Raw genomic sequence first — 13,585 nt, 5'->3', positions numbered from 1 at the left:
AATTGAATTAGAATACATTTAACATAATAATTATTATTCATAATACAACATAAACTTAATAAAAATAAATTAGGATTTAACACTGATACACAAATTCTTTATGTAATATCAATAATACGAAGATGACCGAGTTCTTGACGGTGAGAAAATGAGACTGACTTCTTGTCGGTATAGATATTTCATAATTTGCCTATAAACATGGTTCAGAACGAGTTTATTATGTTTTTTATGTTAAAAAATATTAGGAATTGTTATTATTAAATGATGAATAAGTGAAATTAATTCGTATTTTCCCATTTTTACTTCTTGTCGGTTCTTGTCGGTTCCTGGCGGTTCTTGTCGGTAATTAGGGAGACCGAAAACAAATGTAAACATACACATAGACATGTGGAAAATTGGCCGGAATGTTTTAATTTTAGGGACAAAGGGATGTATGCAAACGGTTTCTGGACATTACACCTCCTTGACGTTAGGTAATGTCATTCATTTATAAATAGCCGATTGTGACCTGTAAAATTTTAATATGTATCAGAATGATTTGAAATATGTTTTCGCGAGGGTATGGCATCCTGGTCAGACTAACCTATTGTTTTTCCATAGACTTGCACCGAATTGGCTATATCTTAACACGTCAGGAACAAATTCTCCCAACACTTGAGTGTATACAATGGCACAGTCTAAATACTCACAATAATTATAGAGAAAGAGCGAACACGGACGATATAAATAGCAGATGGTTAATTTGGCGATGGTAGCTTGTGTTTTATTTTACAATTAAAATCCGTGATAATCGAAATCTGATAAATTTAGTTAATAGTGCTTTGAAAGAATTAAAAAAAAAAAGATTTAATTTTATGTCACTTTTATTGTCCCCCGCCTTTTCGAAGAAAAAAGGGGGATATAGAAATAGGCTCCGTCCGTCTGTCCGTCCGTCCGTCTGTCCGAGCAGACGAGAGCTACATTATGAGGTTTAGGTTTATGTACAGGCACTCTGTATGGGGTTCATTCCGTAGAGACATGTATTATGTGGTTAAAAATGCTCTTATGGGGTTAAAAAATTTGCTCTTGTGGGGTTAAGAGATCAAAGGAATAACCCCACAAACACGTCCTGTGAGAACGTCCGTCTGTCCGTCCGTCACACTTTCGTGTCCGGTCCATAACTTTGTCATTTATGAAAGGAATTTGAAATAACTTGGCACAAATGTTTACTATAATAAGACGATGTGTCATGCGCAACAACCAGACCCCTACCTCCAGGGTCAAGGTCACACTTGCTCATTCAAGGTCAAAATTGCCTATTTGAGGGTATATGTGGTGTCCGGTCCATAACTTTCTTATCTATGAAGGGATTTTGTAAATACTTGCCATAATTGTTTACAATAATCAGACGATGTGTCATGCGCAAAAACCAGTCACCTACCTTCAAGGTCAAGGTCACACTTGGAGGTCAAATATTAACATAGTCTGTTACAGGGTATATTTCGTGTCCGGTCCATAACTTTCTTATCTATGAAGGGATTTTGTAAATACTTGCCATAATTGTTCACAATTATCAGACGATGTGTCATGCGGAAAAAGCAGTCACCTACCTTCAAGGTCAAGGTCACACTTGGAGGTCAAATATTAACATAGTCTGTTACAGGGTATATTTCGTGTCCGGTCCATAACTTTCTTATCTATGAAGGGTTTTTGTAAATACTTGCCATAATTGTTCATAATAATCAGACGATGTGTCATGCGGAAAAAGCAGTCACCTACCTTCAAGGTCAAGGTCACACTTGGAGGTCAAATATTAACATAGTCTGTTACAGGGTATATTTCGTGTCCGGTCCATAACTTTGCCATTTATCAAAGGAATTTGAGATAACTTGGCACAAATGTTTGTTATAATAAGACGATGTGTCATGCGCAACAACCAGACCCGTACCTTCAGGGTCAAGGTCGTACTTGTTCATTCAAGGTCAACATTGTCTATTTGAGGGTATATGTCATGTCCAGTCCATAACTTTCTTATCTATGAAGGACTTTTGTAAATACTTGCCATAATTGTTAACAATAATCAGATGATGTGTCATGAGCAAAAACCGGTCACCTACCTCCAAGGTCAAGGTCACACTTGGAGGTCAAATACTTACATAGTGTGTTACAGGGTATATTTTGTGTCAGGTCTATAATTTTTTCATAGATCAAAGGATTGTGAAAATACTTCACACAAATAGTCACTATAATAAGAGGATGTGTCATGCGCAACACCTGCATCTCTACCTCCAAGGTCAAGGTCACACTTAGAGGTCAAAAATTAACATAGTCTGTTATAGGGTATATTTTGTGTTGAATCTAGAACTTCTTCATAGTTCAAGGGATTTTGAAATAACTTGGCACAAATAGTCACAATAATAAGACGTTATGTCATGCACAACACCTGCTCCCCTACCTCCAAGGTCAAGTTCACACTTAGAGGTCAAAGCTTAACATGATAGATTTTTAAATTCCGTGTTTCATTTTATTTTTTTAACAAATTTATTGTTAGATATTGTTAGATTTGCAGATCTAGCATTGATCATAATTTTGAACTGAATGTCCTGACATCCATACCTCAATCTTTTGAAATAGCACAATTTTATGCTTCATATAAAACTCCCGGGGCGGGGGACGTTGGTAACTCTGTTACAAATTCTTGTTACGTTTTATTATAGATACATTTATATTTTATATGATAATTCATGTTTGTTTCTCCATTATCCTTCAAAAATAACTTTCTTCATATAAATATTGCAATAAATGGTAGGGGTAGTTCGACTTTTTACGTCTTCATCTTAAACTATTCTTACATGCATATATAGGACACCCACGGACGATAAAGAAAGAAAACGGACAAAAAAGCATAAAGTAAAATAACACTGGCGATATAGTTGTAAATAATCTATTAGAAACGAAGTATAATTAAATACTTACATTTATATTTACATTTTATTTTGCTGAACAAACATATATGTCTTGTAAAAACGTCTATAATGACTCATTAAGTGTTCTCAAGTGTTGGGATTTCAACATATAGGCATGATATATGTATTATGACTCTCAAATGCTGGGATTTAAACATATAGACACAATGTATTATGTCTCAAGTGTTGGAATTTTAACATCTAGATAAGATATTTCTATAATGACCCTCAAATGTTGGGATTTCAACATGTAGACAAGATATATGTATTATGTCTCTCAAGTGTTAAGATTTAAACATATTGACACGATATATGTATGAGGTCTCTCAAGTGTTGGGATTTCAACACATAAACAATATATATGTATAATGACTCTCAAGTGTTGGGATTTCAACATATAGACAAGATATATGTTTTATGTCTCTCAAGTGTTGGGATTTAAATGTCAACACAAGATATTTTTATATACTGACCCTCAAGTGTTGGGATTTCAACATATAGATATTAAGATATAAATGTATTATGTATTATGTCTCTCAAGTGTTGGGATTTCAACATATAGACAAGATATAAGTATTATGTCTCTCAAATGTTGTTACATACATTCTGTCGATATGGCGAAATTCTAACACTTGAGAGTGATAAAAATATCTACTTTGTTTTTATGTTGAAATAAAAAATTTGAGAGTCATAATACATGTACTAGCTAGTATGTCAAGGTTCAGAACTGATCACTATTAAGGGGAATTGGTGTGATAAGCGGCCGGATAGCTCAGTCGGTAGAGCCGCAGTGTCCTTGCCTAGTATTTTTATTTTATCAGAAAATGACGTCACTACAGATTCCGCAGACGACCTTCACTTGTCCGAAGATGTAATTATCAGTTTAAATTGGTAAATATTGGGTAAAATAAAGAAGTATTTTCAACACATGCGGGCAGCTTTGGATTTTCCTATCAATGACAGAAATTTATTTGAAATGAAAATATTTCTAGCTATTTCTATCCTAATTCAAAAGGCAGCACTTCCACTTTCAACAGATAATTGGTGGTGTTCAGTGCGTAAAGAAACACATTTTCTGATTACACCGGAATGGGCAAGGACACTGCGGGTACCAGCTGGGAGTACTATAAAGCCTGGATAGTTTAAAGAATTAAGGCAATATGATTTACATCAAATTCAATTTGCATTGAAGTCCATACTGGCATGCTAGCAGTTTCCGTACAGAAGCAGTACCCATATTTTGGTTTAAACACTAATGATTTTTACTTGCATTGTTCAAATTGATATCAAATCAAGCAGATGCATAAACGAGACAAAATCTAAATGTCAGTCGGCAGTACATATAAAAAGTTTCATTTTAAATCATTTCACCTGTGCATTGTCAAAATGTGACCTTGTTTAGTTCGGAAGATTCCATCCTTGTGCACATGTGCAAAAATACTAACATGTGAGGCCTGTTAAAGGGTTTTCCACTAATTCCACCTTACGGTGTACAGATAAGAAGGCAATGCGATGAAAAATTATTTAATTATCAGAATTTTGACCTATATTACTAGATTAAGTAATTTTATGGCTTTAATGCATAGAATTTAAAAAAATACTTAGGCTGATTTTTATACAAGCATATTCTGTGGAATTTAAGATAATATTTTTAAGTTACATCCATAATATAAAAAGATATCTATTAAGATGTGACTTACAATGTGTAACTTTAGATGGTAGATGATCTGAATATGTGCTGCCATATGACATTCCTCTCCTGTGTTCCTGTGAATTTGAGATGTACATGTGTAAGAGTTACTGCTGGGGATATTGTGGATTCAACAAAAAAATTTGCTGCATGTTTAAAGAAAAATATTTACATTTCAGTTTTGAGAAGATATCTATTTAATGCACAGACATTAGATCTTGACAGTTTTAACCTTGAGCGAATGAAAGAGAAAAAGAATAGTTACCACAAGAAAGGTAATTACACTGAATAGTTGTTTTTTTTTATCAGTTATTGTATTTTAGTTCAAAATAAACAATATTATATAATTCCATCAAAAGAGCATGTAAATGGCTTTAATTTTTTTGTTTTTTATTGACGTTTTTTTGTAAAGTTCATAGTATGCAAAGCATACATTTAATTTGAAGAGTGACATATAGGCCGGGTCATCATGGTCTACTTTTTTCACTTTGATATAACTTTAACCTTTGATTATTTTTTTTGTTGTGGAAAACCTTTGATTAAATTTTTGTTGTTGACAACGTTTGTTTTTACAAAACCAGGTCAGCTTTTGAATCGTTTGGGAGCACAAGTTAATCATGGGCAGTATATACTCACTGAAGACTTAGCAGCACTCTTGTATCTAACAGAACCAGATGATGACTTTGATTTAGTGCTTAAAGTTGTACAAAGGTATATTTAAATTTCCTATTCTATTTCACAAGTGCATAGCCTGGTCTTGGCCATTAGATGACCCCAATTGATTTTTGGAGCAAGGGGTAAAAGGTCAAGATCGCAAATACTTTGTATGCCAAAATAGGTTCCCCACCAAAACTTTTATTTAAAGCCTCCTTTACAAAGAAGAGGTGGTATATTGCTTTACACATGTCTGTCTGTCTAGTTGATCCATAGCCCATCAATAATTTAAGTTCCCCTGGGTCTAGGAATTTCAAACTTGGTATGGAGATTGGTCATGACCAGTAGATGAACCCTATTGTTTTTGGAATTACAATGACCTTGACTGTCTTTAATTCACTGGGCTTGAAATTTGAATATGGTGGGCAGTTGATGTTAAATTGTGATTCATGTATTTCTGTTCTATATCTTTTGAACCTTTTGAAATTCTTAAAGTATTTTATTAGTGTTTTTGTCACAGGTTTCGGTGCCCAACTTCTAGGTGATTGTCGCAGCTCTTGGTAAGAAGTTGAAAATAGCAATTAATGTCTTTTGAACAACTTGAGGGATTATTGATGATACCTGTGTCAAATGTTTATCTCATTTAGGACAGAGCCTACATGTTGTCAGATTCAAGATTGAGAGAGGTCAAATTTCAGTTTACTCTCTAGATTGAGAGAGATCAAATTTTAGTTTACTCTCTAACTTTTGAACTGCTTAAGGGGTGAAAATGATAATTGGTTCAAATATTTATCTCTTTGATATAATATGCGCAGAACACATATTTCAGAAAGTCAAGGTCAGAGTTTAGGGTCAAAGGTTTAAGCAAGCAAATTTAATCTGCTCTCAAATATTTGAACCTTTTCAAAAATGGTCATGGTGCTTAGGTCAAGTGAATGTATATTACAGGCTCTCTGCTTTAACTAAGGTCAAGGTCACAGTTAAAGGTAGGTCAGTGGTTTGAGCCATCATTCATCTGCTTTGATTTTTGAACTTTCTGAGGGATATTTCTATAAGCCATGATCTTATTGAAAGTGAATTTTAGATGTTCATGTAACTTGGCATATAGGGTTTAACATAGGAGTTGTGGGACTAAATTTGTTTTATAATCATATAAATTTGTAAATTAAAATTGTATTTTGCAGGTATCAGGAGTTCCAGGAAAAGGCCAAATTAAAGATACGCTTCCCACTTGGAATTAAGATGCTACAAATGTTATATATTGTTGAGAAGGAGGATTTAGCACTTAAATGGTTTTTAAATGATGTAAGAAAATTTATCTTCTTTCTTATTTTTACCTTACTTGAGTTCAAAGTGTTGATAAGCTTCTTGATCTCATGATGTCCGTTTCTGATTGGAACCCACTTTTTTTTTAACCACATGTATGTGTAATATCAAAAATGGATATATAGATGACTTTGAGTATATCCCAGTGACCTTCTTCTGCATTTAAGCATTTAAATCTTATCCAGGAACTCAGGTGAACAATTTAGGGCAAACATGGCTCTCTGGTTGACATTGAAATAGGACTGACTGTATATAACAATATAAATTATTAATCATTATATGAATAACAGATTCCAGTGTTGCCGTTGCATGACAATAATGGTATGAAGAATTAAATAAATCATGGATGATGTGATTGATAGTGTCCTGTAGAGATTCACATCAGATGTTTGTACATTAAGATGCCTTGACTGTAAAATAATAATTAATGGATATATGAATATGCAATGTTTATAGACTCTATGAGAGTTCAGGATCATTCTTGGCAAAATGTAGTCACTTAATAAATATGCTTGTATGCTGGAATATATGTACAAAAAATGCAATTGAATGAAAAAGAACGGAGGTATACTTTGGGAAATACAATCTAGACTTCCATTGAAAAATGACTGTTAAAATACCTTCCTGTTAAAATATTTTCCTCAGAACCTTAAATATTTCTGTAAATCAATTTTGACTATGGACATCCCTAAATATTTCCATGTGCTACTGAATGGTACATATAATTTTCATCCATACTAAGAAAAGGTCTCAGGTGAGCCATTTTAATTAACATCATCATGGCCAAATTGTTTTGTAATCTGAAAAATCTCAATGTAATTCATTGTTAGTTATAAAGTTTTTGACAAGTTCTTCAGCCCTATATAAATGGTATTTTGAAAATATTACCCGAGTCAAAGGTGAGAGTTACATTGCAAACAACTGTCTATATACCGCCATATTATTACCTGTTTGGAATATATATAACAAATTAAGCAAACTTTTTTAGGGAAAAAGTAAGATCTCTTAATGAATTGATAGCAGCTGTACATAATGTATGTATAAAACTATATAAACACCACAATTATCCAATGAAAATCAACGTTACAGACATGCAGTATTCTCAGATACATTTAAGTGTTAGCTACTTGGATATTTTATTTTCATTTCAGAAAAATACTGTAAACCCTATGTGTAGATCTCGTAAATGTTTTTTGATCATGATGGACATGCTATTTGAATGTGGTTTATATGAAGAAGTTGTTAACCTGATTTTGACTTGTGAAAATTTCCTGGACAAAAAATACCCGGAGCTAATGTTACTAGCACTGGCAGCACTCTACAAAATGGTAAGATATTGTTGATTCTCTCCCTTTCCTTGGTCACAGTCTTATGTAGACATCCCAGGAGTGGGACCATATGTTAGTAGGAATCAGCAAGGAAATAGTTCTGTAGCTATTTTGTTTCTTTCTTAAATTTCATTAACCATCAGTTTGTCTCAAAACAGTAATAATATTGGATCTGTTTTAAAGTTGTCAATAAAGACAGAGACATACAGTAGATAACAGAGATAGGCGACTTCCTAGCCAGTTAAGATATCATGCGTGCCTGCTAAACTTAAAACTTGTAGCAAGTAAAACTTATTAACCACATATCAAAATCAGTAAATTAATATATTTAAAATGGCTCAGTGGGTATGTTGTACTATGTTTTTCTAAGTTAAGGGCCTGGAAAGTTACCAATATTTTAACATGCAGCCATAGATAAAAGATTTAACTTAAACATGGTGTATAATATAAAAGGATCAAATGTACATCCATTAAGTTTTACTTGCTACAAAATGCCTAATTTTTCACCTTTTGATAGACATGAGTGATATTTCAATGGTGTATATAGGAGCTGCTTATCTCTGTTATCTACATCTTTGATAAAGACTGCTTTTCAGGAAAGTTTGACAAATCTTGATAAAAAAAAACGTGAAGGTAGTTATGTCTGAATTTATGTCTGAATTGGTTATCATGTCCATGAAGGGAGACATATATGTCACCTTTGTGTAATAACTAATTAACTCCTATTGAGTTTAGAAGGACTTTTTCCATTACTGCACAAGTAATATAATGACTGGATCATGACCGATCATCTGTCACTATGTTGCTCCCTGCAACTAGATTAGGATTAGTGGTTATTACTGTAAACAAAACAAATAATTCATTCCATAAGAAAATTGAGGGCCATGATCTTCTATTCATCAAAAATTGCAATTAGGAACAATGCACAAATTTTACTCGTACTTAAGACTTCAAATTTTACATATTTACATTGTGTTAATTATGATAAAGACTATCAAACAGTTGCTGGATGGCAATGATTTTATGCTTTTGTGGAACAAATATGTTTAAGAAACATATTTTCTTGTTTAATATTAAAATTAGAGCAGCAAATGCATGCAATAAGTTTACACAAGTTCTGATTCTGCTGCATTGAATCTTTGATTTATTTTTTTCCTTTTTTTTTCAGAATACAAAAGAATCTTTCCAGCAGATGTTGACATTAGTGAGTGAACTCTCAAAAGACAGTGTGCAGTTAACAGACAGATGTGCTTTAATGTGCTGTATGTTAGCTTACCAACAGGTAAATTATTACATTATACAATTAATCACAAACAATATTTTGTATATATTTTGGGGGTGAATGGAATTAAAAAGTTCACAAGTTTTAGATTTTCTGTGTACATCATCAAATTAGCGGTCCTTATCTCTAGTTGCTTTTGAAAAATGGCCTTTATAGAGGTGGTCCTATTAATAGTGATGTAGAATTTAACTATATATACATGTATGTTCATTCATGGTCTAATTGGATTCAATGAATGTAATAATTAGAGCATAAATTGTATGTATTACAACATTAAACATCAATACATGTAATTATAATTCTTAGCAGCATACATTTATGATGAATGACCAACAGTTACTGATAAATTTAACGTCCTATTTTATAAATATCGTTTACTGTAAAAGCTGTTTTATGTCCAATACCTCAGCTTTGTGGGTATGTTTTATTACAAATAAAGAAACAACATTGTATATGCTGTATATGTATTGATTTATATGTACTACTACAATTTTAAGGTTAGAGGTCAACAATACTATATAGCATCAGCCTAGCTTATAGCTCAACTACTCAAAGAATAGGTAGAGGCCATTGTGCTCTCCCAAGCTTTGGTTAAGATTTTGCATGCTAATTTGTATCTCCAAAACTGCTGAAGGGAATGGGTTGAAATTTCACACACTCATTTGAGAGCAAAATATGAGTTCAGTAACAAAGGGCTATAACTCTAACAAGAATTTTGTTAGAATTATGGCCACCTTAGAGTTTTGGAAATTTTACATTATTCAAGCTCTTGTTTAACTATCAAGCATTGAGAACAGTTGAACACTCATTCCTACTGACAGCTGTTTGTGTTATACAGAGGTGGATACCAAGTCAACGAATAATTTTGTTATGTTTATATTACAGGGAGAAATAGAAGTAATGCTGGAAATGATAAAGCTGCCAATCTTTACTGTCAAACAGGAATCATTTTACACATCTCATATAATAAATGTGAAGGTAAATTGTTATGTTTTATTTATCTCCCCTTCCTTAATATTTTTAGCTCACCTCAGCACAAAAGGTGCATGATTCAGCTGTTGTTTTGCTTGCATCTATAATTTCTTACATCATGACCTAATTTATAATTACATGTTACAAGATGCAACACATTTTTGTGTCGCCTCTACGGAGTAGTGGCGCCATATAGGGATCACTTCTCCGTCGTACCTCTACGGAGTAGTGGCGACATATAGGGATCACTTCTCCGTCGTCTGTCTGTCCGTCCGTCACAAAACTTGTCCGGACTACTCCTCATAAACTACTGGTGCAGTTTCATCCAAACTTTACAGGAATGATCAGTATCAAGTCTAGTTGTGCATATTGTCAGCATTTTCCGGTTCAATGAGAGTTATGGCCCTTTAATAATTTTTATTTTTAAAGTTTGTCCGGACTACTTCTCTTATACCACTAATGCAATTTCAATGAAACTTTACAGGATTGATCTGTAGCTCAAGTCCTTGCGCATATTGCACGGGTTTTCCGGTTGAATGATTTTTGGCAGAGTTATGGCCCTTTGATAAAAAGGTGTTTCTTTTCTGTGTGTTGCCAGATACTCGAAAGCTTGTCCGGACTACTCCTCATAAACTACTGGTGCAATTTTATCCAAACTTTACAGGAATAATCAGTACCAAGTCTAGTTGTGCACTGTCTGTCTGTCACAAAAATTGTCCCAACATGAAATTGGCCATCATAAGGCGACACATGTGATCACTGATCGCTCTTGTTTTATGGTTTTATATCATGAATATGATGCTCAAATTAAGATTTATCATTTGTGTAAGTTCCAAAAAGAATTATTTATAAAGATATAACCAAATTTAACAGTTCATGTAAATAAAGGGATGTAATAAAAAATTTATTGTCAATGAAGTCTTAGTCAAATTTTTCAATAAGAAATGAATGCATATATTTTAATGATTACATATTATGCGTACAAATATTTGCAGTGCATATTTAACATATTCTTCGATGTTTGAAAATTGTTTTATAAGCATAATTATATACATATATATAATTTCATATGTTATACAACAATATTCCTGGCTGGCCAACTAAAAATTACTAATCAGTCTTTCTGATGAGAATTTAAATCGAGGTCCTGTGTATGAGTACTGAAACACTTAGCAGTTAAAGAACCAGGGGAAGCTTCTGGAATTAGGCTTCTTTCTGTATCTGTATCTTGCTTTATCCTCCAAAAGTATAAAATGACTAATGCTCTCCTGGAGGACTCGCCCATATGGGCAACCGGTGGCAAGTATAAATAAACTCAAATACACACAAGGTATACAACCTCAATTACAACATACAGGATCTTCAAACTTTGACCTAATTTCGCAGGAAAAACCCTAGGTCTTCTGCAAAATGTGTTTACATGTACAAAAATGGTTTAAGTCAGTAATAGTACTTAAAAATTGACTTTAAAATCAAAATCTATAGAATGTCTTCTTCTCACAGACTTCAATGCCTATACTGAGATATTTGGTATGTAGCATAACCTTCTGTTTCTTTACAAATTTATATAGAACAAAACAGTGTTGCCAAGAGTTACTTTATTTTATTGAAATGGAAACTTTTAAAATCTCATCAGAAGCTGCAAAGGTTAGACATGGCACATTTGGCGTGTTGTAATATCTTATGGTCCTCTACAAAAGTAATAGAAAAGTAATAGAAATTACAAACCTTGGGCCAAAATTGCACAGACCTAGGTGAGCAGCAAAGGGCTGTCATGAGTCTCATGTTTTAGCTATGACAAGGTTGACTGCTTACTTTGTTTTAGTAGTTACATCTTATAATTTGTAAAACAAGGCAATTAAATTTTTGTCTGAAGCTTCATGTTTTTATGTAAAGTATGTTCATTGGGTAAAATATGGCTCTTTTGGATTTGCATACTATAAAATGATCTGAAGTTTCTTGAGAGACTATCAGAATTAAACCTTGGATATTAATACCCTTGTGGATGTACTAACACTTTTTCTTCTTTATTTTAGATACTTGCCTACATTAGATTAGGGAGGATTGAAGAGGCTGTTGGCATGGTTGAGAGTATATTTGGCATGTACAAGAATGCTTTCCCAGTTATCTTTGATGATGTTGTAAGTATAACAGTTTCTGAAGTATATTTAAAGTATACATTGGATAGCGTGAGTAACAGATATTTATTGGAAGTAAAATTGCTATAGGTTGTTCATCCATCCTATGTAAAAAATACCTGTATAACTGCAAGTAAATCCAGATTAACATTGAACCTGGTTTGTGATGGAAACGGAAGTCTTGAGAATACATTCTTAACTTTGTAAATTAGCAAAAAGAGAACTGATTTTCAATACTAATTTTTAAAGAATTAGAACAGCTCATTAATTAATTATACTGTTAGATTTTTTTGTAAATCTGTTTTCCTTTCATTATATCATGTTGTATGATCAAATGTATTTATAGAAGATAAAGTCATTGAAAATGTCTTTTAAAGCATGAATGACTTTTCTTTTTTCAGATAAACGAATTGACAACACAAACCAAATTGGCAGGAAATAAACTATTGGACAGGAAATGCGCAGAAATTACAAGATCATTGAAAGCATCTGGATATGCTATGAAAATTACCACTGAACAATATTTATTTAACAATATAAGTGTTAAAGAATATGATTTCTTATGTAATAATGATATTAGGGAAAGTAATATTTTAAAAGTAAATGATTTTAAGAATTAAATATAATGTACTTATAGTATTAGTTTGTTTTAACATGACAATTTTACAGGACAATGTATTTTTTTGTCATTCATGAATTGATGATAAAATAACTCAACATACTTGTGGGCAACATTAAGAGGTTGTGCCAGTTCCATGAGCCAGTTCAGTATCTCAAAGGTCAAAGCCACACTTGTATATCAAGTGATGATATAATTGTGATATAATTGTGAAAAGATAGTTATGTTCAGTCTATTACTTTCTCATTAATTGATGGATTTTGAAAGAATTTTGTATACATGTGTGACACATTGAAAAAATGTGTTGCATGCAAGACACAGGTTTGCAGCCCAAATGTCAAAGCCAAAGTAAGATTTTAACCAAAATATATTATCTTAATTCATGAATGGCTGTGTTCTGCCATTCACGGATGTATTTTGAAATATTAACAATGTTGTTTATAAGAAAGCAACTATTTATTCACAAACGTATCTTGTCCCTTTTGAGTTTTGACTTTTTGCAGCGTTATTTTTTTTACTCATCTTGAAATCTTATTTTTGTGGGCTACATGTTACCTTAATTAATGTTGAACACTTGTACAAAGTTTTTTTTCTTCTAAAATCTATCAATGAATGAAAGGAATTTTGAATT

The 13,585-nt window shown here is 32.7% G+C and overlaps 1 protein-coding gene across 2 annotated transcripts; it reads left to right on the top strand.

Annotated features, from left to right (window-relative positions):
• The first annotated feature begins 326 nt into the window (after positions 1 to 326).
• Positions 327 to 12,971, top strand: LOC132719492 (uncharacterized). Of its 2 annotated transcripts, none has more exons than XM_060703261.1 (9): positions 327 to 473; positions 4,815 to 4,910; positions 5,217 to 5,346; positions 6,474 to 6,594; positions 7,767 to 7,943; positions 9,112 to 9,225; positions 10,111 to 10,203; positions 12,234 to 12,338; positions 12,737 to 12,971. In XM_060703261.1, exons 1-9 carry the CDS (start codon positions 386 to 388, stop codon positions 12,953 to 12,955), a joined length of 1,143 nt encoding a protein of 380 aa, XP_060559244.1. In that variant the 5' UTR covers positions 327 to 385; the 3' UTR covers positions 12,956 to 12,971. The 2 variants fall into 2 exon arrangements, with proteins under 2 accessions (XP_060559244.1, XP_060559245.1); XM_060703262.1 differs by lacking the exon at positions 327 to 473 and adding an exon at positions 3,896 to 4,281.
• The last annotated feature ends 614 nt before the right edge of the window (positions 12,972 to 13,585 follow it).

This window comes from Ruditapes philippinarum, unplaced genomic scaffold (genome assembly GCF_026571515.1).
Source record: "Ruditapes philippinarum isolate M1 unplaced genomic scaffold, ASM2657151v2 ctg378_1_1_1_1, whole genome shotgun sequence".
Lineage (NCBI taxonomy): Eukaryota > Metazoa > Mollusca > Bivalvia > Venerida > Veneridae > Ruditapes > Ruditapes philippinarum.
This window is presented reverse-complemented; position numbering and strand designations above follow the sequence as displayed.